Raw genomic sequence first — 22,884 nt, 5'->3', positions numbered from 1 at the left:
TGCTAACCACACTTTTCCTGCTCCCTTTTAAAAGTGGGACTTAGTTTACTATAAATACTGAAAATGAATTTAAGTTGATCATCAAAAAACATTGTTTTTACTCAGTGGTTATTCCATTATTTCTGTTTCATTCAGTGTTTTGGTTTACATGAGGAACTGTAAATTCAGTACTAGGAATTTAGTGTTAAAGGTTGATGAGCTTTGAACTTTTTTTAACAAACAAGGACAGAGGAGTTTTGCTTGAATTGCACAGAGGGCTTGTCATCCGCATTCTCCACATGGGCAATAACTGAAATTATAAATTCTTCACAGTTGTTGTTTAATTCATCTGTACTCAATCCAACAGTGACCCATAGATACTTTCCTACACTTATTTCTTTGTGGTGAAATCCAATGGGCCACTTCTCATAATATCATTTTCAAAGCTATCTTGTAAATATAACTAAAGGGGCTTCAGTGTTCTCTGTTAATCAGAATAAAGTTCTTCTGTTTTATCTTGAAGGCTGTTTTTTTTTTTTTATGCACAAAAAGGTCAAATCTATTCCAAATAGAGATTTTATTCCCTAGAAATACTTAGTAAGATTTTGAATCAGTTTATTTATTTTTTTGTCTTTTAAATTCTGTCATCTGCCTAGATTCAACTAAAATAATGTGGTATTTTTTTCTCATTGTGTTAGTTAAATGTATTCATTCAATAGCTATCTGTTTAAAGGTAAGAAAATCACAGAAGGAGAATAAAATTAATTTCGGACTATATATGTGGTATATTTTAAAAGCTGCATTTCATCATCTGGAGAGTTGCAATTTAGTCTATTAAATCTGTAACAGAGCACTGGAGGAAATGTGAATACCGTTTGTTATCAGGAGGGTCAGTCTTAAAAAGTATATTTTCGGTTCCAACCTTCAAAGTTAACATTTTCAGCTTGATGGGCACCCGGTCGAATATTTAATTCGCCTCTTTCGTTCTTAGCTTAGTTGAAATATAGAGGGCCGGGTGTCCACCAGGCCAAAGTATAAACTTACCATTTATCTATTAAAGTCATATTTAATGAAAACGAAGAGAAATTATTACCCCACTCACTCTCTTTCTCATTACAATTTCTAAAGAACTTTGCCGGGCACATTATCTCGTAGACATCATGATCAAATGTTATTGTTTGCTTTATTATCTCAGTTGGATGGTTGGCTAGTCTAGAATGAAATAGGTTGAAGGCAATACTCGCAGCCTAGAAGTCTGAATGAGGTTCCCATTCAAATGATCCTGCTTGTTTGGGGGTGGGGCGGGGTGATTAGTAAACCAACTGAGCTTACCCTGCATAGTAAGCGTCTGGATGCAGCACATTTACATCTAACAAGAGACCCCAGAAAACGTGTGTGTGTTTCTTAAACCTTATGTTCCGAACAAAAGGCTATCTCAGCAACAGACAATCAGCACTGCATCGCTCCCTGGGATGCAGCCAACACATTCAACTGCACATTTCATTCTTCTTCAGCTCCCAGCACCACAAAGCCCCTACTCTCTTCCCACTCCTGGGTCCCCAGACTGCTCCCTAGAAGGGGGCTGGGAAAGCTTGGCAGGCTAACGTCTATGCCTGCGCACCAGCCGCCCGCACCAGGGGCCCCCGGGCGCTGCGTTCCCCTGCCCGAGTCGCCTGGGGGAGATAGGGAGGGGAGCCGGAGCACGGCAGAGTGGACCGCACACCTAGCCACTTCGGATCTTATTTATTCACAGGGCGGCGGGGGAGGGGAACTGGGTGAATTCGGCTTTTCCCCCCGAAGTTGCTTCCTCTTTTTTGCAGATAAAGTCATTCTCTGGCTGGTGCTGGGAGCCCCAGGGAGAGTGAGGGTGAGGTCCCGGCTCTCGGGGGTCCGGGTCCCGTCCTGTGCGCGGAGTCATGGGGGTGGGGAAGGTGGGAAGCGGCGAGGCAGCTGTCGAGAGGGCCTGGGGCGGGCGCGAGTGCGTGCGGGGAGGGGCGCGGGCCCCAGAGCCTGGGAAGGAGGGCTGGGAGCGCGAGGGCCGGCTGGGCACGCGTGGGAAAGAAAGGCACCCCCACCCCTTCCCTCCGGAGGCACCGCTGCCCTCTCCCCAGGCTGGGCCGCCCGCGAGTGCGGGCAGGCAGAGCTCCGGGTCCCCGCGCGCGTAATCATGACCTCCGGGCCCCCTCCGGGCGGCGCGAGCGCGTCGGCGAGGCTGGGCGGCCGCCGCGGCCCCGGCCGTGTAACATGACCCGAGCGGCCGGCCGGCCAGCGCGGCGCGGCCATTGAGCCCTCCCTGCCCATGAATCTCTGGCGCGTCTCTAGCTCGCTCTCCGCTCGCCTCCCGCCTCCCTTTCTCCCCCTCCAGCTCCGCGGGCTCCGTGCGCCTCTCCCTCTCCCTCTCGGTCCTCCCGCTGCCCGTCTCTCTCCACTGCCCGCCTCTCGCCACTGCCTCCCGTCTTCTCTCCCTCACGGCAGCCTCCGTCTCTTTTCTCCCTCTCTCCTTTGAAAACTGATCTTTGGCTCTTAGTGTGAAAGTGATTTGAATTTGGCTCGGCGGCGCTCTGCGCCTGCGCCCAGCCTCTGGCATGCTGGCTCCTTCCAAGCAGCTGTTTTGGGTTTGAAATTCCAACATGGCAGAGGCTGCAGTCCGTCTTCCCTTCAAAAACTTGGAATGATTTCAAATCATAGGCACCTTCACTTAACCCTAGCTTCCATTCATCAGCAAACACATCGGATCGATGCTACGCTAAGCTATCGGGTTTTCGCTCCGCGAGTTCAGGTAAGAGGAGCTTCGTAGTTTTCTACCATCTGTTTAAATTTGTTTTTGTGGTTGTTTGTTTAATTTTTAAAGAATATAAATACATTCAAGACCGTAATGAAAAGAGATCTTCGAGTTGTGCCTTAAACATTAAATTTAATTTGCACTCGTTTCTATTCTGTACGCCAACCTGCTGTCTAATTTCTCTGTACAAAGTAGCCCTGAAACATTAGAATGCATATTTTTGCTGCTTAATCATTGTAACAATAGTGTGGGATTAAGAGTTCGCGATTGCAAGAATTTCGTTTTCCGATATATTGGGCTTACTTATTACTCTCTTTTTTACTTCAAAAATAAAAAATAAGAAAGCGGAGCCATAGGGTGGGGCTAGACTTTCTTCGGGAACTAACTTCTAAGTAAATAAGAAGTGTAAATAAGAATCTTGCACACACAAAAAGTTAAGGTTAAATTACAATCTCGTGACTGGAGGAACGTGAAAATGTCAGAAGATCGGTTGCAGAAAAATGTAAGCACATCATCTTGGATGGGGTACAGCGTGGTGGGCGTATTGTTGGCAAGGAACGGGAGAGAAAGATGTATAATTTAATGGTATATACAATCCACTGATCCTATTACCGTCCTCCCCGGAGCTCTTGTTAGTTTCAATGGGAGTGAGTGAAATTGACATGGACTTGCATTCCTGGTCATGTGCTTTTTTTCCTTTCTTTCTTCTCCTGTGATCTGAGATCCCCTTTTTGTTGATGTTGCTTTCCCCCTTAATTATATGCATGTAGGTTAAATGAATACCTGACGAAAGGGCCCACGTTTCAAGGCAGTGACATTTGATAGCTGAGAGGAAAAGTGACTTTAATGAAAAGCAACCTTTGGAATTCCTGCTTGTGAGAAATCCAATTCAGCTTTTTGTGCTGCCAGCAAGAAATGATCAGTAGCACCAGTGTTTATGGTATGTCAGTTTTGGAATTTACTTCCTTTGCATCTAAATAGGAAAGACAAATTAAATAGTATGATAAAACCATTGGAGACTCTGCTTGTCTGCTTGGAAAGCAGATGTTCATAATATATAATTCCTTTATATATATATATGTATATTTTAATTTGTTAAAATGCTTGTTTGCTTTTGCTATCACTTGTTTGTATGTTTCAGTTTTTGATTAATAAATTACTGGAGTCCACCTTTATCAGTTTTAGCTGTAATCCCAAAGTTGCATGTTACTAGTAATGCACTATGTAACCGCTGAAGTTAAATGGTATGTAAATTAGTTAAACTCAGTATGGGGTTTTTTGGGGGAGGGGGCTGGGTGGAGAGGGGAGAGGGCGGGAGTATGGGGAAAAGACTCCTTGCTAATGAAAAAAAAAAATGTATATATATGTACACACACAGAAGTGGATGAAAATTTTTTTCTCAATCTATTAATGCAATTTGACTCTGCTCTCTCCATGACTGCACTTTGTAGAGTAATCAGTTCTTCTGAGTGGGTTTTTTTTGAGGGGAGTGAGTGAGTGAAGGAATATCTTTTACCTGAAAATAAAAAAATGTATTTTGATTGCTTGAAGTCCTTACTGCCTTTTAAAGAACAGTGGTAAGGTTTTATTTTTTATTTTTTTCCTTGCCATTCACTTGTCTGCCTGTCAGCGCTTTTTACTTTTAACCTGTGACAGAATTAAATAAGCAGGCACTGAAATTGACTTTGTTTGAAATCTCTCTTTCTTTACCAAAAAAAAAAGTCAGGTAAATGGAGTGAGAGGGGGTTTTCAATAGCTCTTGTGACCGTGTGTATACTTTGTGATATTCAATTAAGACTAGAAGGAAACAACAAAATGATGTTAAAAGTATTTTGCATAACCAATGGATATGTCCACTTTAAAATATTTTTTTGTTTTTTGTTTTTGTTACATATACCCCCACCACCATGCATTCACACTGAAAAGAAAGAAAGAAGGAAAGGGAGAGTATGAAATAAAGAAAAGGCAATGGGGCAAAGCTGCCAGGGGTCTGTAATGTGGCCGTGGTTACTGCTCTCTCATAACACAAATGTGAATACAAGGAAAGGGACTACAAGAGCCGATGCGCGACAGGCACTTCTGGTTGGACTCTGGTGACTGTTGAGCTAAACACACACCGCTCTTACATGATAGGAAGGATTTGATTGAATTTTGCATTTGGAACTTGTTGACTTTGAAGCGATCAATAAGAAGACTGTTTATTTTAGATGCACATAATTTGCCCTGAGAAGTGTCTTAAGGAGGAAAGAGCACAGCTTTTTTCCCCCGGAGCTGTTGGAGCGAATGGGATTGCCAGATGGGCGATTTCCCTCTGTGATGTTAAAGCTGTAATATATATTCAGAGCAGATTGGGCTGCTGCCTGTGATGAGGAGGATATTACATTTATAAATTTTAAATCGGAGCTCGGACAATGTGCTGAGAGCAGAAATTGGATGGTTTGACTGTTCACCGTATTGATACTTAAATGTGATTTCTGGGTAGTAGTAATAATAATTATTACAGTAATATGTAAAAAACACATTGGGGTAGGCAGTCATATAATTCATGACATTTAACAGCAGATTTAAATGTATAAATTGCCCCCCCCCGCCCCGTCTTGGCTTACTATTAAATAATAGTCACATCATTTATTTCCCTGTGTGTTTAAATGCATATTGTGCAAGTGATGTTCATTCAGGAAGCTTGTTGTCATATACTAGAATTCTGCAGAGGAAAAGTTTATATGTAATCTATAAAGTAGACACTTGTGCATATGTATAGAGGGGCATCAGTGGTTCCTATTTTGTAATTCTATTACTTTGATTATTTTTAGATTTTGTTTGTCTCAAACGTGTGGCCTAAAGGAGCCAGAGCTACAAACCTAAAAGGCTGGAAAGTGGGCAAGTGCTCACACTCTGTGGCAGCTCTGCTGTTGCAAATTAAAAGTGTGTTGTGGTCAGGAAATGAAAGCTACAATGTCTCTTTTGAACAAGTCGTTTATCAAGAGAAACATCTATCAGGGACTGCCTTGTCACATTGATCCTCTAAAAGTTAGGTCCGAGGTGGAAGCTGCTTTGATGTTTTTAATCCTAAATTTAATACAACAGAAGAAAAGCAAGGATATTTTGACCAGGATAGATTTAAAAAAATGTTTCCTGGAACCAACAAAATCTATTTATTAGTATTGTACTATGTGTGAAGTTTTTTGGATGTAACAGTTGCAAAGGTGGAAGAGGAAACCCCAGCCTTTTTAAACTGACTGTTGTACATATTTGTAGTACAGTCAGTTTTGGCTGGCTTCTTGGTTCATATGGACATTTTGAAAGTGATTGTTTTAAAGGGAACATTATTTTGAAAGTGTTGTGGAACAATATATAGAGAATTAGAGTTTTCATGCATTCAGGTTTTAGAGTGGCTCTCCTCCCTTCATCTCCTCTTTTAGTCCTTGTTTCTATTTCCCATCTTCATTTCATGTGTGACATACTAGCTTTTAGTGGAGAAAGAAACCATTTTTTTCTATTAAAATCATTTCCCCAAACATGCTTGCTCATATCATCTTTATTGTTTATTAATTGTGCATGTGGATCATTGGCAATTTAAATTGCAGGAACTCACAAGTCTTTCATAATTTCAGCTTAAGTTAAAAATATAGGTAGGTAATAGATTAAATAGGCCATGTATCTTTGAATACTGAATATGTTACATGCATTATTTGAATTTTAAATGGTATTATTGAAAAAATGACCAACTTTCAAAAATTTTTTTTTTTTTTTTTTTTAGTGAAAGCTGTTAAAAGCAGCCTGTTTCATATTTGGAGGTAATGATGAAAGTGTTCCTTCTTTGGAATAGACTTTTGGATACTTGTCTTTTATTGCTGGTGGCTATTTGCTATTTCATATGGGTCTATCAACAACTAGACTGTGGTAGGAGTTTGGGGAAGTGTAATACTTGCTAATTAATCATGTCTGAAATGAAAGAATCATAGCAGGGTAATAAAAATCTCATTGTTGTTTTCCTGGAAGAGGGTAAGACTTCTGTTTGGAATCTGTACGTGTGAGTTGACTTGCTTTTTTCTTCTCCTAAAAAGACAGTTTATAGGGGCTCTTGAGAATTATTTCAGGAACCGTCTTTTGAAAACAGAGTATTTTTCTTTTTCCTGACTGCACTGAATCAGTGAAATTCTTAAAAATGTCTTTGCTACCTTCTGAGTGAGAACATAGAGGGTTTTTTCCGCAGTTCTGTTAAAGACTATTGCGACTAAGTTTCCCAGTGCTTTTTTCCCCATACATAGAACATCTTTTTTGTTGTTTTTATTCACGTTAGGCAGGAATTTTGGAGGCAGGTACTTCTGATAGGCATACAAGAGAGCAAAATTTTTGTTAATTACTTTTAGTTAGTACAAGAGTATGACCGGGGGGAGCAAGGGGACAGTACTTCCAGGAATCTAGAGACAGTCTGTATTATAACTTGATGTTTCTAAGATAGTTTAAAATATTAGCCACCTGAAAAATAGATCAGTAATATAATTATAAGTACATTATTTTTTGCCTGAGTCTTGCAATGTCACATTTTAGGATTTAATGTTTTGCTTAGTTTATGCATGGGGACAGATTCTGAAAGTTTAAGTGTCTGCAACATTTTTCAGAATTTTCATCTCAAGGTGAAAGACGGCTATGCTGTTTTTGTCTGTGAGTGTTTGGATGTCTTGAATGATTGCCTAATTAAGTAATCAGTTTTAATGGTCCAAAATCAGCAGAATTGCTAGGTGTATTTGAAACAATTGCAGGCTTTATGTTTTGTACTTTCTAATTTGTTCCTAGAACCTCAGTTTGCTAAAAATGTATGCTGTTTTGCCTGTGATAGTCTTGAGTACAAATTTTACATATTTCTTTTGTAAAGTATATTTATTTTTGTAGAACTAATTGTTTTAATTACCAGGAATTTAAATTGATTTGTAAGTTTTTGATGGGGAGAAATTGTTCTGCAGACGTTTGTGTGAGATACTGACCTATAGTACTGATTGATAAGATGTGATTGATCAGCATACCTGCTTTTTTATCTTTGGCCACTGATAAACTAGAATAAACAAATGGTGCAGAAAACAATGTAATTGTTCTCTTTCAATGAGAAAACTTAATATAATTGCTTCTTTGGAGATATATAAAAGTTATTGTTTTATTAAAATCAATTAAACTTAGAAATTATTTTGGGGTGCTACTTGGAAGACCTCAAGTCCAAAAATTATTCCACCTTTAAATTAACTCTTTCTCTCTCACACATACACCAGATTATGGCTAATTTTTTTTAAAAAACTTACTAAAAATGAAAGACTTTTAGAAAGACTGTCAATAAATGCCTGTTTAGAAAGTGCTTTTCATGGTTAGGTTTTGTCATTTTCTTCAATTTTTTCCCCTAAACTTGAATTTTTATCAAGTTTCTCATTTAAATTACGGTATAAATTTCAAGCCTAGATGCTTTGACATGATTGCTAATTAGTGAACCTTTTGATATTTTTGATGTTATCATTTAAATGGCAGTTGTACTTGAGAGGTACTTACTACAAGAAATGCAGATAGTGGGAATAAAAGGTAGGTAAGAATATGGTAAAAATAAATTGTACTGATAAGTCTGAAGGAAATCAAAAGCAGGTGGGTATGCAAAGTTTCCTCAGGGCAGCAACACAGATGCCCACTCAGGAGCTCTGCCTCAGCTCCGCACACATACAAGCGCCGTACCTGTTGACGACAATCTTAGTTAAGAGACTGAGGCGGCAGCAAAGATAGGGGAGAAGCCATCCTAGCGTGAGATATCATATGGCTCTTTCTGTTACTAATATTTATGTACTTTATGCTGCAAATCTACTTGTTGTCTTGTTATTTGAATATTGACACTGTGCTTCACATTGCATATGGTGGGCTATGGTTTCAGAATACATTAGAAGTAGTGAATTCAAAGGAGAATTTTAATGCAGATGTATTGGTGTGGAATATATGTATAAATGGATGAGTTTGCTTGTATTTGAGCTACTGTGACTTTCACAAAGCATTTACAGCATTACTGCTTCCAATCATTTTTGAAACTGATACATCTTCAAAGTAGAAATGCATGATTTATTATATGAAGACCCAACGATAAACTTTTTTTACCCTGCAACCTGGCTTAAGTATTTGTAACTTTTATGTTAGGAAATCTTTCTTAGAAAGTATTTTTTTAGGTAAGATTGGAAAGTTTGTTTCCTGTTAGGATCTTGTTCTTATTTTCATGTGAGTTACTAGTGGTGCATAACTTACAGAATGTATTTTCTTATCGTAGAATACATCATGTAAAATACTTATAAAATGTTTTCTTTTCCCCAATATCTTATTGTTGAGAATATCTTTTACTCAGTTCCTTGCTTATGAACTTATATTTCTGCTGGCAGTTTATATATTCAACTTGTGAATATATTGCTGGCAGGAAAGCAGAAACTGAATTTTACTTTATCCACCAAAAATCTAACATTTGTGCCCCCCCCATCTAATATTAACCTCATGTCAATTTTATGCTTTTTAAGCTACTGACAATTGATTAAATGCCATATACTTAGGACAGTAAACTCATCTGAGAATGAGTGACCTCTCCTTTCATGCTTTGGATTTAGGAAATGTTATTCATGGAAACAGTAACATTCAAAATAATAATTTTAAAGCAGTATAATGTGAAGTCGGGGGTTTCTAGGTGTTGCTATAAACTTTTTGCAATTCTTCTGATTTATTATCCTTACCATCAACATACATTGTCACCTTCACCTCGGGCTGGTTACATGATTTCTTGGCTTGGTACAAAATTGAAATGGGGGGCACCTTGTTCAAAATTTATTAAGAATTCAAGACAGCAACAGCAGAACATTAAACCAAGCGCAGAGCCCTTTTGTGTGGGGAACCTCTGGGCCTACCCAGGTCACAGGTCAATGAAGCAGGCACTGCCTTCATTACCCACAAACTTTGTGGAAGTCACTGGGTTTCCTTCTTGGTGACTGACCAGTCCACAGTGATTCCACGTGCCCCTGCCTAAATGCTAGTGGTTGTTAAGAGCCTTGATGGGAAAATGGACCACTAGGTATCTTCTGCTCTTTCTATACATGGAATAGTGACTGAAATATTTGCCCTTATCTTGTGTTGTCTTTTGCCTGATGTGTTCCCATATATCACTGGAATTTTTGTGCAGATATTCTTAAAAGCAATCCTGTTTTGTAATTGTCTGTAGACAGGTATACACTAAGATATGTATTCCCCAGGCACGGAATGTTTAGGGTGGGAGGATTTCAGTAAGATTTGAAATAAGAGCCTGCGAGTTTCTCTGTTGCTTTGTACCACTGCGACCCCACCCAAGTTTCAAGCACAAGTGAAATAAATATTTTTAATGTAGATTCTAAATTATCTAAATACATAGAAAATTCTGACCATTGAGAAATGAAAGCACAGCTTATTAAGTAAGGGAAAAGGGGCAAACATAAAAATAATTACCTTGTTATAGTAGCAGCAATATTGATGTTTTGACATTAGGAAGTGGTATTGTAGCTGTATAAACATGTGGTGACATGTGTTAAAGCTGTGTTAAAGATGGAAAGTAACTCTTTCATGCAGTGATATTAACTTTGCAGGATGTTATATTGAAATTGTAAACTTCGTTTCTGAACTTAAACATTAGCAGTCCCTTTCCCCCTGAAAAATGTAGTTACCATCTTTGACTCCTTTCCCCATTGGTTTGAACAGTCTTAAATTGATGGGTAGATTAAATGTTTATATTGTTGCTTCCAAAGATACTTCTCAATGAGATCAAGCCTCATATCGAGATCCATAAAACTAAATTTTGAAGGCAACCGGCTTTTTCAGATACGATGGAATGTCCAGCAAGTAATGGATCTGAGTGCACTTGAAGTTGCACCATTTATTTTCAAAAGATATTTCCCACATCAGATGCCTCTGCCAGGCAGAAAAATATCAAAGAGCTCAGAAAAGTAACTATTCTTTTATGTAATCCAAGACTGGTGGTGGGGTGGGGAGGAGGGCTTTAAGGGTATTTCTGAAGAAAGAAAAAAACTGAACTTATTTTGAATGCCTTGTTAGACTTGGTGGAGAGAAATACTATATGTGAGACCTTCTAGAAGGAAAAATCTTTGCCCTGTGTAATAACAAGGCATGCTCTCTCAGTTGACATGTACTTTAATGGAAAGAGGCTTGGAGATAGCTCTTATAACAGTGTCCCATTTAATTATAAAGTCACCCCACAGTTTAGGAATCTTTTGCATTAGAGGCATTGTAAACCGGAATTTTTAAAATAGGTAGGGAGTCAGAATGCAAATATTCTGTGTTGAATAACCTATCTACAAAATCTGTGGTATAATTTAATTTGGGAACCTTCTTTTCCCACCTTAGTCCTATCCTTTAGTATATTGTGTTTTCATATTAAATGTTTAGCTTTAAAATAGATTAAACTAGGAATCTGGGTAAATATGTGGCAATATTAGTGCATTCTTATGACAAAAATAGCTGTTTATTTCCTTTCTAGTCGCTTCTTCCTTTCTATTTCAAATTGAAGTTAAGATTATAAACTCTTTCTCTTAGATCATATACCTGAATGATGCTAAATTATAAATCTTAATTAGGTATGATTCACTGATTTTAATTTTACAAGATAATTATTCTGAGTAGTATAAAAGGTTTTTTAATATTGAAGGCATTTTCATTACAATACCTATTTAAGATCAGAGAAATGCCATTAAATAAACAGAGTCCTATTAGTCTTTAAAGCTTAACAGGTAATACTTTTGAATTTAAATATATGAAGAAATAAGTATATGGATAGGACAGCCTTCCTATTTGCACACTTTGAGTGCTTGTGATAAATTTTGCTACCAGAAATTACATGAATCTAAAAGAATCTTTTCAGTAAAAATTACAGTTTGGATTATCTAAATGGAAGATGCTCTTGTACATGTGTGCAGATCCATTTCTTTGTGAAGGTACTGATGTCAGGGAAACGCTTTTGGTATTTCTTTATGAGTAATTAGGTTAACGGGGTTAGTTGGAAAGTGTATCCTTTCCTGGAAAATGAAAAATTACATTCAAGCAGAGGTAAAAGAGTAGAACATAATCATGACTTTAAGTACTTAAAAAGATATTTTATGAGTCATTTTTAAAGAATAATACTCAATATGTAACTTGTTAAGAATAATAGCCATTTTTACTTTTTAGAGCACATCTGTATTAAAACTGACTTTCCGTTCATGAGTCACAAATCTGGAGTTAATTTTAGGCCCAACTTATAAAAGATGTGGATCTAATCCCCCACACCCCTTTGCTGTGGTATCCTGCTCCTAAGTATTGGTATAAAGTTCTTTACAGAGAGATTTTCACTTGAATTATTCAGACAATTTGGCAACATTTTTGAGGGGAACACTAATATGATCCACAGGTAGGCACGGGGATCCCACATGGCCTGAGTCCTTGTCTGACAAACTAGAAGAAGGAATTTTGTATGCCCGCATGAACAGTGTTGTTCTTTCTATGGGAAGGTTTTAAATGTACTAAGTATATGATGTATTCCCTAATTAGAAAGATATGTTTTATGTAATTCTAAGAATACTAATCAACTAATTTACTTATGGATTGTAAGATAGTAGGACTAAATGTATTCAGAAATAGATATTTAGACTGAGTAGAGTCTTTCTAGAAAGAAAGAAAAAAATCTACCTATATGCAAATCCTTTTTGGGATTTATGGATTTTTGTTTGTTTTTACTTTGTTTTATGCTTTTGTTCATTTTTTGTTGTTTTTTTTCCTACTGTGGGTGAAATGTCTATCAATAATATTTAAGAAATAAAATTATTAGGAAAAGAATCTAATATTGGAAGTTCTTTGTTATGCTATGTTCTTTTAATAATTAATACATACAATGCATTATTGCTTGTTTGTTTTTGATTTGTGTCTTGTTTTATGTTGTTGTAGCATCAAAGTAAAAAGACCTTACAGGAAACTATTTTGTATTGTTTATTTTTAAAAATACCCAATGAGAAAAGCACAACCTGTGTTATAGATTTCTTTATAATGATGAGCAAAAATCCCCTGTTTTACCCTAATATAATTCTATTTCCTTGAAATCTACAGTATCAAAATGCCATTACTACTGACTACAATTTAGGAGGTATTGATGATATACAGTTGTAATGCACATGTGTACCTAAATTCATATTTTTAAAATATTTTTCTATAAATTCAAATAGTCAGTTTTGCAGGTGTCCTTGTGCTTGGGGCCAGTGGGGGAGTGGATTTTCTGTTTTGCTATTTGCAAACTCAACAGAAACCTTACTATCTCATCCATCCTCCTGCTCTTGGAATTCATTCTTACCCATACCTGTGTTTTGAAAGGCTGAGGCCTTTTCTCTCTCTCTCTCTTTTTTTTTTTTAAGTATTTCTCTGTAGGGCTGTTTATTACCCGATCATCTGGAAAATCAAATTTTACTTCAGCCACTGGAATGTGATATTTAGATCATGAGGAGGTAGCTTGAAATAATTAAGAAAGTACTGGGCAGTGTACTAGGAGTAAAGTGTGGAAGCATTTTTTAGTGTGGACAAAGAGTAAAAGACCACTTGTAGAAGTGAGGAAATAGCTAAAGGCAAAAAAATTAGGGAAATTGTTAAGGAAGCTAAGGATAAGGACTGTTTTCAGTGATGTTAGCGATGAAAAAAAAATCTGATATAATTATCTGAGAAAGCATTATTTATTAGGAATTAGCACATTAATTAGCATACAGTATTATAATCTAAACAAATTATATTCTCCTTTTTTAAAATGGCAGGTTCTGTACCAAATCGTGAATATACATGATTTATAATAACCCAAATTAAAAGAATTGTCCCCCCTTTTCTTTCTTTAAATTTGAAAAAAGTGTAAAAAGTACATGTGCCTTTAAAGATGATTCATTCATATTACTCTTAGGTTCCTTTTTCTCCTTCACATACTCAATTAGGTTGTACCTCAAATCAAGTTATAGAAGAAAATCTACTGAGGATTGGAATATATCTTTTTTTGTCTCCTTTTGGGAAATAATGCATTTTATTTTCATTATAGGAGTTCAAATCATTAAAGTAGATAGCTATGATTTAAATTGATGTGAGCAAAGTTTAAGGATAAGTTTTATATCTACCCTGTAAATACCAGCTGTACCTTAATGACCAAAAACAAAACAAACAAAACTTGCCAAAGCCCCATCTCAAACCGGTTAAATGGGAAGTCAGAGGGATGACCAATTTCTTTTTCTACCCCAGTGATTCTAGTGTAAAGTTAGGATTGAGAATCACTTCTCTGAACTAAATATTTATATATTGCATGGGCTCTTAAACTTCTTGTTTTAAGTTTTAACTTTAAAAATTTCATTTTTCCCAGTTTGAAGTCATAAAAATAGATCTACTTAGAATGAATGTACTGATTCATACTAGAGGTAGTTCACTCTCTGACTAAAGTTCAACAACAGTCTATGAAGAATCATAAGAATATTGTAAGAGTACCTCTGAAAAGTGAAAATGATGACATCAGCAGATACCTACAGCCTGTTGTACCTTGGGTAAGTCCTTCAACCTCTCTGAGTCTCAGTTACTGATTATATAAAAGGAGAGTTGATCCAATGACTCAAGATTTTTTTTTCTAGTTCCATTTAATCCACGATGCTTGGTCATCGACTAGTAAGTTTGAGTCACTTGAATCTTGATTGGTGGCCCACCAGCAGCAGAATGAAAAGATTTTTTGTTTCTGTTTAGGAAACTCTAGATATTGCCTTGGAAATAATGAAGGAAGTTTAAGGACCATTTATCACTTTGTTAAGCCTTTTAGGAGGGATGGAAACCATTTATTAAATATGCTTACTAATTGGTTACAAGCAAATGTGTCAGCAGTTCTAAGTTGATGAGTGTTAGTTACCCAGTGCTTTTTTCCTGTAAGATATATAAATAGACTAACAAGAAGATTAACTTAAGCACCAATGAACTGAGGGGCTTCAAATCTCTTAAGAAATATGTCAAAATTATAGATCAGTATGAAAGTTGAATGTTTATCAAACTGGAAGCAACTCCATCTTTTCTCTATTTATCCCTAACTAATCTTTGTTTATCTTCTTTTTACTCCCTGGAATGTTCTTCTCCTCCACCAGTTGAAAACCTACCAGGACTTTGACACCTAGCTCAAATGTTGCATCACCTATGAAAACTTCTTGAGCCACCCTAATCAGGATCCATTTGATATATCTGCTTTATATGCTCTAAGCACTTAAAAAAAAAAAAAATCTCCTTTCAGTGATTCGCCATGTTTCTTCCTCTGTAGATTGCTGTGCATTTGTATTTCTTGATTATGAAATTGTAAACTCCTTGAGAGCAGAACACATCTAATTCATTTTTTAATCTCCTCAACATGTGTGTGCAGTACAGGACCTATAATAGATGTTCAATAAATGTTTGGTGAAGTGAATCAATAAAAACTGTCACTTGGTTCATCTTTTATTAATCTTACTTGAAAAAATTGGAAGATGGCTTTTTAAAGTACTTAAAAACAGATCTATTAAAATTGTGTATTTCATTAAAACTAAAACTTCTATATTCTTTAATCACTAAAGAAAGACTTTATAATCTTATAATTCTGAAAAACAGTTTTATAATTATATGCCCAAAAAAGAGCTTATAGTCATTTGTTCTGTTTTCATATCTCTGGATACGAGTGTTAAAGCTATAACACTAAAGTGTTTATAAAAACAGAACATTATAATGATATGTAATAAAAATCTGCAACTGAGTCCAATTATAGGCCATAGCACATGACTTCAAATCACTGTGCTTTACATATTGAAATATTTTTGCTTTTGTGTTTGTAGTCAGAAAAATTTGAGGGTATCGAATCATAAACTATTAGGCACGGGGACTTCCAGATCAACTTCTTGCCAACATAGGGTTGATTGGCACTTGGTTATTCAGCCTTTGGTTGAACATGGGGAATCAGCACCTCCTAAGGCCTTTCTTTCTATTTTGTCATTTCTCAGATAAATAGGCATTGTGCAGATATATGCCTGGCAGTACTCAAAACAGATTTCCTTGGGAACCTGATGGTATTTAGGGTGCTAAGATATGAGATGCAAACTAGCTGATGTACAGTTAATATGATAACTTTCATTGATGTTATAGTTTGTAAATGCCTGTGATTAACACTTTAATTGACATATTTTTATTTCATATTTAGTGTCTGATGCTAGTCATTTATTTTGTACTAAATACTGGGCAGTAAACAGTTTAGCTGGGGTTACCCTAGTGACCCTGTCTTCTAGTGGTTTGTGTATTTGTGGAAGGATCAGTTTATTTCTTAAACCTGTCACTAATGTTACAACATATAGCATTACAAAATTTTCTAAGGGAAATCCAATTTGAGAAAATGTTGAAATTGTAATGTGTTTAATCAACAGTATTTTACAAAGTCTCTCTTATATTTGTGTATTTGAACCTAAAGATAGATGTACCAGAGAAAAGTACTTGTTCACATTGCTTCATGAAAGAACTCAAAAAACAAAGGCTCTATTGTCATTCTTCTAAAAACACAGTTTTACTAAGGAAACCTATAACCTTTAGTGAAAGCTCACTGGTTTTCTTCTAATTTGGACTCTTCAAATCTGAAAAGTTCTAGATGCTATCGTACAACTTAATATTGAAATCTAGGTTGATCTCATACATTCCATGTAAGAGAAAATACCTCCAGTGCTGATTGTTGAACTTGAGTTATTACAAAGATACACTGTTAAGTGAGCCACAGGGGACAAATGTTGTTTAGTCAATTGCATGAAAACAACTGCACCTTCAGCAAAGAGCTTGAATAGGAAAAAAAAGTATAGTACATTAGAAGTAGAATAATAAAGATTGTGAAACAGTAGGTGAAAAGTAGCAAGAGTGTTTTAGCAGTTTGACTACAATAATCTTTTTAGTTCCTTTAGTTAAATTAGCTTTTCTGGAAACCAGTAATCTTCAAGCAAGTTAAAATTGCTTAACTATAAATTGAAATCCATAAGGTTGAGAGTAACAACTATGAATTATAAAACCTTTATGATGGTGGCTTGCCAACAACCAAACTAAATCAAGGGACGATTTAAAAGACATAGGCTTAAAATTCTGCCTGATTAAAATCAGGAAGTTGGGGGATTTTAAACTAAATAAGAAATACCCATGCAGATTCTTCACATCTAAAATGTCAGCCATGTTTCCTTTAGTCTTCTCATAGGGGAAAAAAAAGGGTGATTCCCCAGAGAGGGTAGTAATGTATGTTGATGGTCACTAAATATGAACCATGGGTAAAAGTCACAGTCAATAGTTTCTTTTGTTGCTATTCTTTTTTTTTTTTCTTGCCCTCATAAGCATAACTGCCAGCTGTTAATCATTGAATTTTTTTGTTAGATCTAAACATGGCAATTCTTGAAGAATGTGAAGCTGTAATTGTCCTCTTGGCTTAAAATAGGAAATAAAATTATTTCAGGTGAATGCAGCTCTGTGCCTGTATATGTATGAGTATTCAGAAGAGAAACCTATGAAAGAGTTGACAGCATTGATAGCTCTTTCATTCTGAATGGGCCAGTTAGTAGCGCCATACAGATACTATCTAAGTGAGCCAATTTAAATCTCTCCAAATTCTTAACTAAGTGGCCCAGGTCTATCTGAGAGGTGGTACTTACTTGTCCCTTAGGTGATCGATTCTGGCATGATATTCAGTGAACAAGATTTATGAGGAATTAATTAAAACTGAATTAGTTAAAGTTGAAATTGGATATTAAAGTATACAGTTCACCCTAAGTTGACTTGGATACATTTGTCAGAATGCATGAAAAGAATTTTAAAAATAGATTCTTTGCATTAAAATAAACACTCATCACAAATAAGCCAGTTGCAATTTGCTTGCCTGATAGGATTATTTTCCTTGAATGACTGACCACACCTTCTTTTAGCACTCCCCTCTTTGTCCAGGGTTCAGTTTCATCATGCACATGTCCTTGAAGAAATGTAGCGTCTTTCACAAGATTTTGTACAAGTGAAATCAGATACCAGTTTTTATTGCAGAACCGAGCCTACAAATGTTTCTCTTTAAAGACATTTTTAATAGAAACAGTAAGGTATAAATCATTTAAGCAATTACCTGGACATTGTGGAAATGGGGCTTGGCTTGTTCTGTAGCCCCAGATGTTTCCAGATTCCAGTAATAACTCGGCCCAGATATTTACAGCTTAATTTTCTGTGCATGTGCACTTGTCCACAAATGGCTCCTACTTCCCATTTTCTGTTGGACAACTGGGCCACTTAGAGGTACAGAAAGTGATTTCAGCGTGGGTGATGACAAACATTAATGGTTATAATAAGTTGCTGCTAGAAACTTTGATCACTTAAAAAAATAGGCTAATTCTTGGAGGATTTTTTACTAAGAAATAAATTATTAAATGGCGTTTTCCTTTACAGATGGAGGTGGGGGGAATAACGTCTCCCCATCCCTCAGAATTATATTCAGCCTTGATCTACTGTGTGATAAAAGTTTTTTTTTTTTTTTTTAATGTGTCTTCTGGCACTGGTTGAGTTATCATGCAGGCTGCTAGTTTTCTTTGCGTTACTACTCCACAGTTTCTCTTGTTCTTACTAGAAACTAAACAAATGGAAAATAATGATTGGTGACCATCTGCTGTGCAGAAACTTCACATAGAGCAGTTAACTCTATTTTATAAAACAAGACCAAATGAGTGAATTATACTGTTGCCAGTAAATAGCAACATGAAGTAGAGCGTTCCTTTGGACAAAGCAGGAGCATAGGGAGCCAGCATTTATTATGGGAAGTCAGTTGGGTGGGCTGTGGGGTTGAATATGGCCCAGGCGCGCGCGCGCGCGCGTGTGTGTGTGTGTGTGTGTGTGTGTACTGCACTGTGTGAAGAGAATGGTGGTTTCCTCTCTACCTGTCCCTCATGTCTCCATTCTTGCCCTCATAATTCCAATCAAGTGAATCGAAGCAGTGTAGATGCAGATAAATGAGTTCAGTCACATCATCCTATATCTTTTTATTTGCTTAAAAAAGTCAGAATCCATAAAGCCATAGAGAATAAAGATTTATAAAAGTATGTAGGCTTCAGATCAGAATCATGTTTTTTTTTTCTCAGCTATACATATTATAATGACTAGAGGCTAGCCAGTTGGACTTTAAATCATTCTCCGGTCTTATCCTCTGCCTAAAGAATACTGGGAATCAGATTGAGTATATGTCCAAAAGATATTGACAGGCAATGATTATTCTCATAGTTGCTGTTGAAGTATGCATGCTATATTGAGGGAGGACGCATAATGGAATAGACAGAAGTAAGTGGTTACAAACAATTGATTCAAATGGACCAGGTAATACTTGATTTTATAGGTGTCCATACAATCAATCAGTCTCTTTCTCTCTCCCTTTCTCCATCTATAAAATCTGTTTATCAATGTACTTAGATATTCAAAACATACATATTCTCTCTAACTTTCACTTACTCGATACTGGGGTTTTGCCATACAGCAAGAAAAGTTGTTTAAAATGGGCAGTATATTGAGTTCAAAGGACCCATACAGTTCATAAATTCTCTGGTGTCTACTGGATTTTTCATCAGGGAGACTTCCAATAAAAATGATCTATTTTAGAAATAATATTGTTTAGTAGGTTGAAATGTGGTGTAATAAAATTAGACCTTCAGTCTTCTAAAGTTACTACTTAGATGGCACCCTTGGGATGGTAAAATGGCTGTATAAGCAGATGAATCAGACAGCTCCACTGATGGGTACATTTGTCAGTCTCTGTTACAGATATAATATATTCTTATATCTGTAATCCTGACACTGTTACATCCAAATGAAATCAACATGAGGTTGTCATCTTTAAGCAAATATGTTAAGTGTTGTCTTTTGTGCTTTGGATTTGAAAGAAAGGGGCCCAGGGGAGGCCGCATCATGCAAATGGAACAAATCCCATTTCTTCTGAGCTGTGCTGTTTTCCCCTCCATGGCAGCTGGCTGTGTTATCTTTGTGTGTTTCTCTGAGTGCTGACAATTCTTTCAGTGATCTAAGTTAGGGCACATTAGAAAGTGGAAGCAGCTGTCTGTCGCTATACTGAGAGACGTGTTTGCTCTACTGCAAAGATGAAGGACCATGAATCCTTGACACACTCCCCCCCCCTCCCCCCTGTACTTTCCAACATGATCAACATTCAGACGCACAGATTGTCTGCTTGGACAGTTTTTTGTTCTGACTGACAGCATCTGGCATAGACAAATTTAAAAATACATAGCATGCCATGCTTGGAATTGGAACATCCCTTCTTTATTAATCTTCTCATTTAAACCATTCATTTACATTTCAAGAAAGGTTACAGCTTGATATGGTTGAAACGTTGATTTTTAAATGAATAACCTTCTAATGAAATGTCTTGAATGAGTACCAAGCAGCTAGTGTTCATTAAAAATTACACCCGATTAACACGGCCTTGAGAGCCTGAGAGGAAAGGGATTTCTTATTGTTTTAATCCACAGTGCAACCCAGTGTTTACCTTTCTGGCACAAAGCGAATAGAAATGATGCCTGTACTTGCAACACTTCTGATATTGAACACAACTATGATATCACCCTTAAGCCGACAAAACACTTGGCCTTGTTTAATCAGCTTTCTTTCCCTTGGAAAACCCCCAGAGTGTTAAAAAAAAAAAAAAAAAAACTACCACCAAAATATGCCTCGTTCAGATCCTTTCTGTCTCCACATCCCACCTTCTCCCCAGCCCAAAATACTATGTCTCTATGCCCAAATCAGAAAAAAAAAAAAAGACTGGTATGTTTTCAGATGGAAAAGTGGTAGAAAATGCCTTTGGATTAAACATTCCCTCTGATCCCAGGATGGTGGATATACATTTGTCTGTCTGCATTACTTTAGTAATTAAAAAAAAGTGCAAAAATCACTCAATTTCTCGGCCTCACATCAACCCCTCTAACACACTCAACATTTCTTACCCATTTTCAATTCCACAGTCAACCTTAGCAACATGCTTGTGTAGCATTTATGTAAAAATAATATGAAAATTGACCATATCAGTCAGTCTGTAGACTTTGAGTCAGAGGTGGGGGTGGGATGGGGGAAGGAAGGAATCCTCCTTTCATCCTACATTTTAGGCTTTTCATATCACTGCAGATTTCAGCTATCAGTACTCAACTGCAAGTGTGGCTGAAACAGTTCTAAGGGGTGTATCAAGGGAGGGGGTGGTGCAGAATTATTATTTTTTGTTTTTAAAAAAACAATTCAAGTGCTAGGTAGTAAATATGTGAAGTAAGCATGCTAGTTAACTTGGAAGAACAGGCTTCAGAGAGAAGTTCAATTAACAGTTGTAGGCAGAAGAGGTGATGTATTTCTTCAGCATGTGTAAGAGGTCATTTGCTTTAGGATAAATTTTGGTGAATTTGAGAGAAATAGATGCTGAAATAAAAATGAAAACATTATAGTTTCATATCAAAGGCACTTTTACATTCTTGAATATGATGGGGAAATGACACATTTTACTCCATGGATTATATATTATTTTTAAATTTTGTATTTTGTGTATTGTGAACTTACTTCATTTAAACTATTCATTTAAATAAAATAAATCTTGGAAATTAATGTTATCTTTGAATCTAGAATCAGCTTATCACTTCACCCCTCAACCTAGATCTGGGCTCTAGAAATTAAGATGGACACTGTTTGGTTGCTGTTTTTCTTTTCTTTCTTTTTTCCCCCCAAGAAACTAATGGCAAGGGATCAAATCACAGTATATCAGTTCCAGTATTTTGACTGCCAGTAAATGTTTTATAATTAACATTTTAAATATAAATTACTTCATTTGTTATTTTCCATTTTGATTTTTTTTTTAAATGATCAGGTTTTAAAGGTGGTGCCAATGTGCATCTGTAAGCAAACTGGGAATGGGTTAGAATACACAATTCCCTTGTGTAAAAAGTCAGGTTTAGCAGTAATGCTTTTAATCTGGACTTGTACGGGATTCAGAAGCATCCATAGATCTGCTCCAGTAATTACCATACCCCAAGTGGCACTGGAAGAGACATTTGCCTAAAAACTTGATGTCTTCATTACGCTGTTTACATTTTAATTAGAAACATGAAAATTACTGATTCATACAGACAACTGTAGTTTAAGTGGTTTCGTTTACCATCCAATAAATCATAAAAAAAAAAAAACCCACAGTTGGCATAAATAGTTTACTAGGAATCATTCATGGGAATAATGTGTTGGCACTATAAGCTGCTTAAAATATGTTTTTATTTTACCAGAGGTAGAATTTGCATATAAATTAGAGAATGGCATTTTAAGTTGACAGTCATTTATGCAGAATACCACCCACATGCAAATACATATATGGGTGGGTGTGTATACTTTATGTGAGTTTACAGAGTTTTGCAGTATGGTGGATGTGCACATGTACCCAGCCTAGTTGACCAGTTGTTTTTTAAAATGCACAGCCTTTTTAAAAATCCATCCAGAAATGTGGTGGATGTTCTAAATCTGTCCATCCACAAACACGTCTTTTATCTGATAGGTAATATCAACTTTGCACTAAGGAAAAATGTTTATTTGCCGTATGCATATGTCTCCAAAAGGAATTGCTGTTGCATTTGCTCTTTCCTTCCTCTTTCCTCTCTCTTTCATTCTCCCCTGATTTCTGCATGTACCTGTCAACACCACTGCCCTAACATCGCTTCCACTCCGAGTGGCTAGACTGAAGCAGGGTGGCTGTCAGAGTCCATTCCTGAGTCAGCAGCACGACGTGAATCTTGCCACAGTCACTCATCCAGTTTTCCCCTCCTCAGGGGACAAGTGTCCTCATCAGTGAAGAGAAATGACCCTTCTGTCTGGCATGCTCAAAATCCCGAATCTCCCCACTTCAGTTCGTGAGTTCAAATCCCTGCTCCTGGATACAGGGCTGGGAGTCCGGCTAATGACTCCGCGATACTCTGAGATACAGAGGTCAGCACACTGGTGAGCCGGAGTGCTGAGGCATTGTGCGAGCTGAGTTGTACATTTTTTCCTTAAGTGTACAG

At 36.7% G+C, this 22,884-nt stretch overlaps 1 protein-coding gene and 1 long non-coding RNA gene across 3 annotated transcripts in view; both read left to right on the top strand.

Moving 5' to 3' along the window:
- Window positions 1–2,380: 2,380 nt before the first annotated feature.
- FIGN (fidgetin, microtubule severing factor) overlaps window positions 2,381–22,884 on the top strand; it is a 133,393-nt gene continuing 112,889 nt past the window's right edge. The window contains exons 1-2 of one of the 2 annotated variants that reach the window (XM_040229243.1): window positions 2,381–2,758; window positions 3,532–3,701. In XM_040229243.1, coding sequence (XP_040085177.1) covers window positions 3,677–3,701 — 25 coding nt within the window. In that variant the 5' untranslated portion in view covers window positions 2,381–2,758; window positions 3,532–3,676. Of the gene's footprint in view, window positions 2,759–2,801; window positions 3,702–22,884 lie in introns of those variants that run through there. The other variant, XM_040229245.1, reaches the window with a different exon arrangement.
- Window positions 12,949–16,320, top strand: LOC120854861. The gene is made up of 2 exons (XR_005719089.1): window positions 12,949–14,346; window positions 14,929–16,320. It is a non-coding gene; the product is annotated as an uncharacterized LOC120854861 (long non-coding RNA).

This window comes from Oryx dammah, unplaced genomic scaffold (assembly GCF_014754425.2).
Source record: "Oryx dammah isolate SB20612 unplaced genomic scaffold, SCBI_Odam_1.1 HiC_scaffold_27, whole genome shotgun sequence".
In the NCBI taxonomy this organism is placed as follows: domain Eukaryota; kingdom Metazoa; phylum Chordata; class Mammalia; order Artiodactyla; family Bovidae; genus Oryx; species Oryx dammah.
Note: the sequence above shows the minus strand (reverse complement) of the source record. Positions and strands in the feature narration are given on the sequence as shown.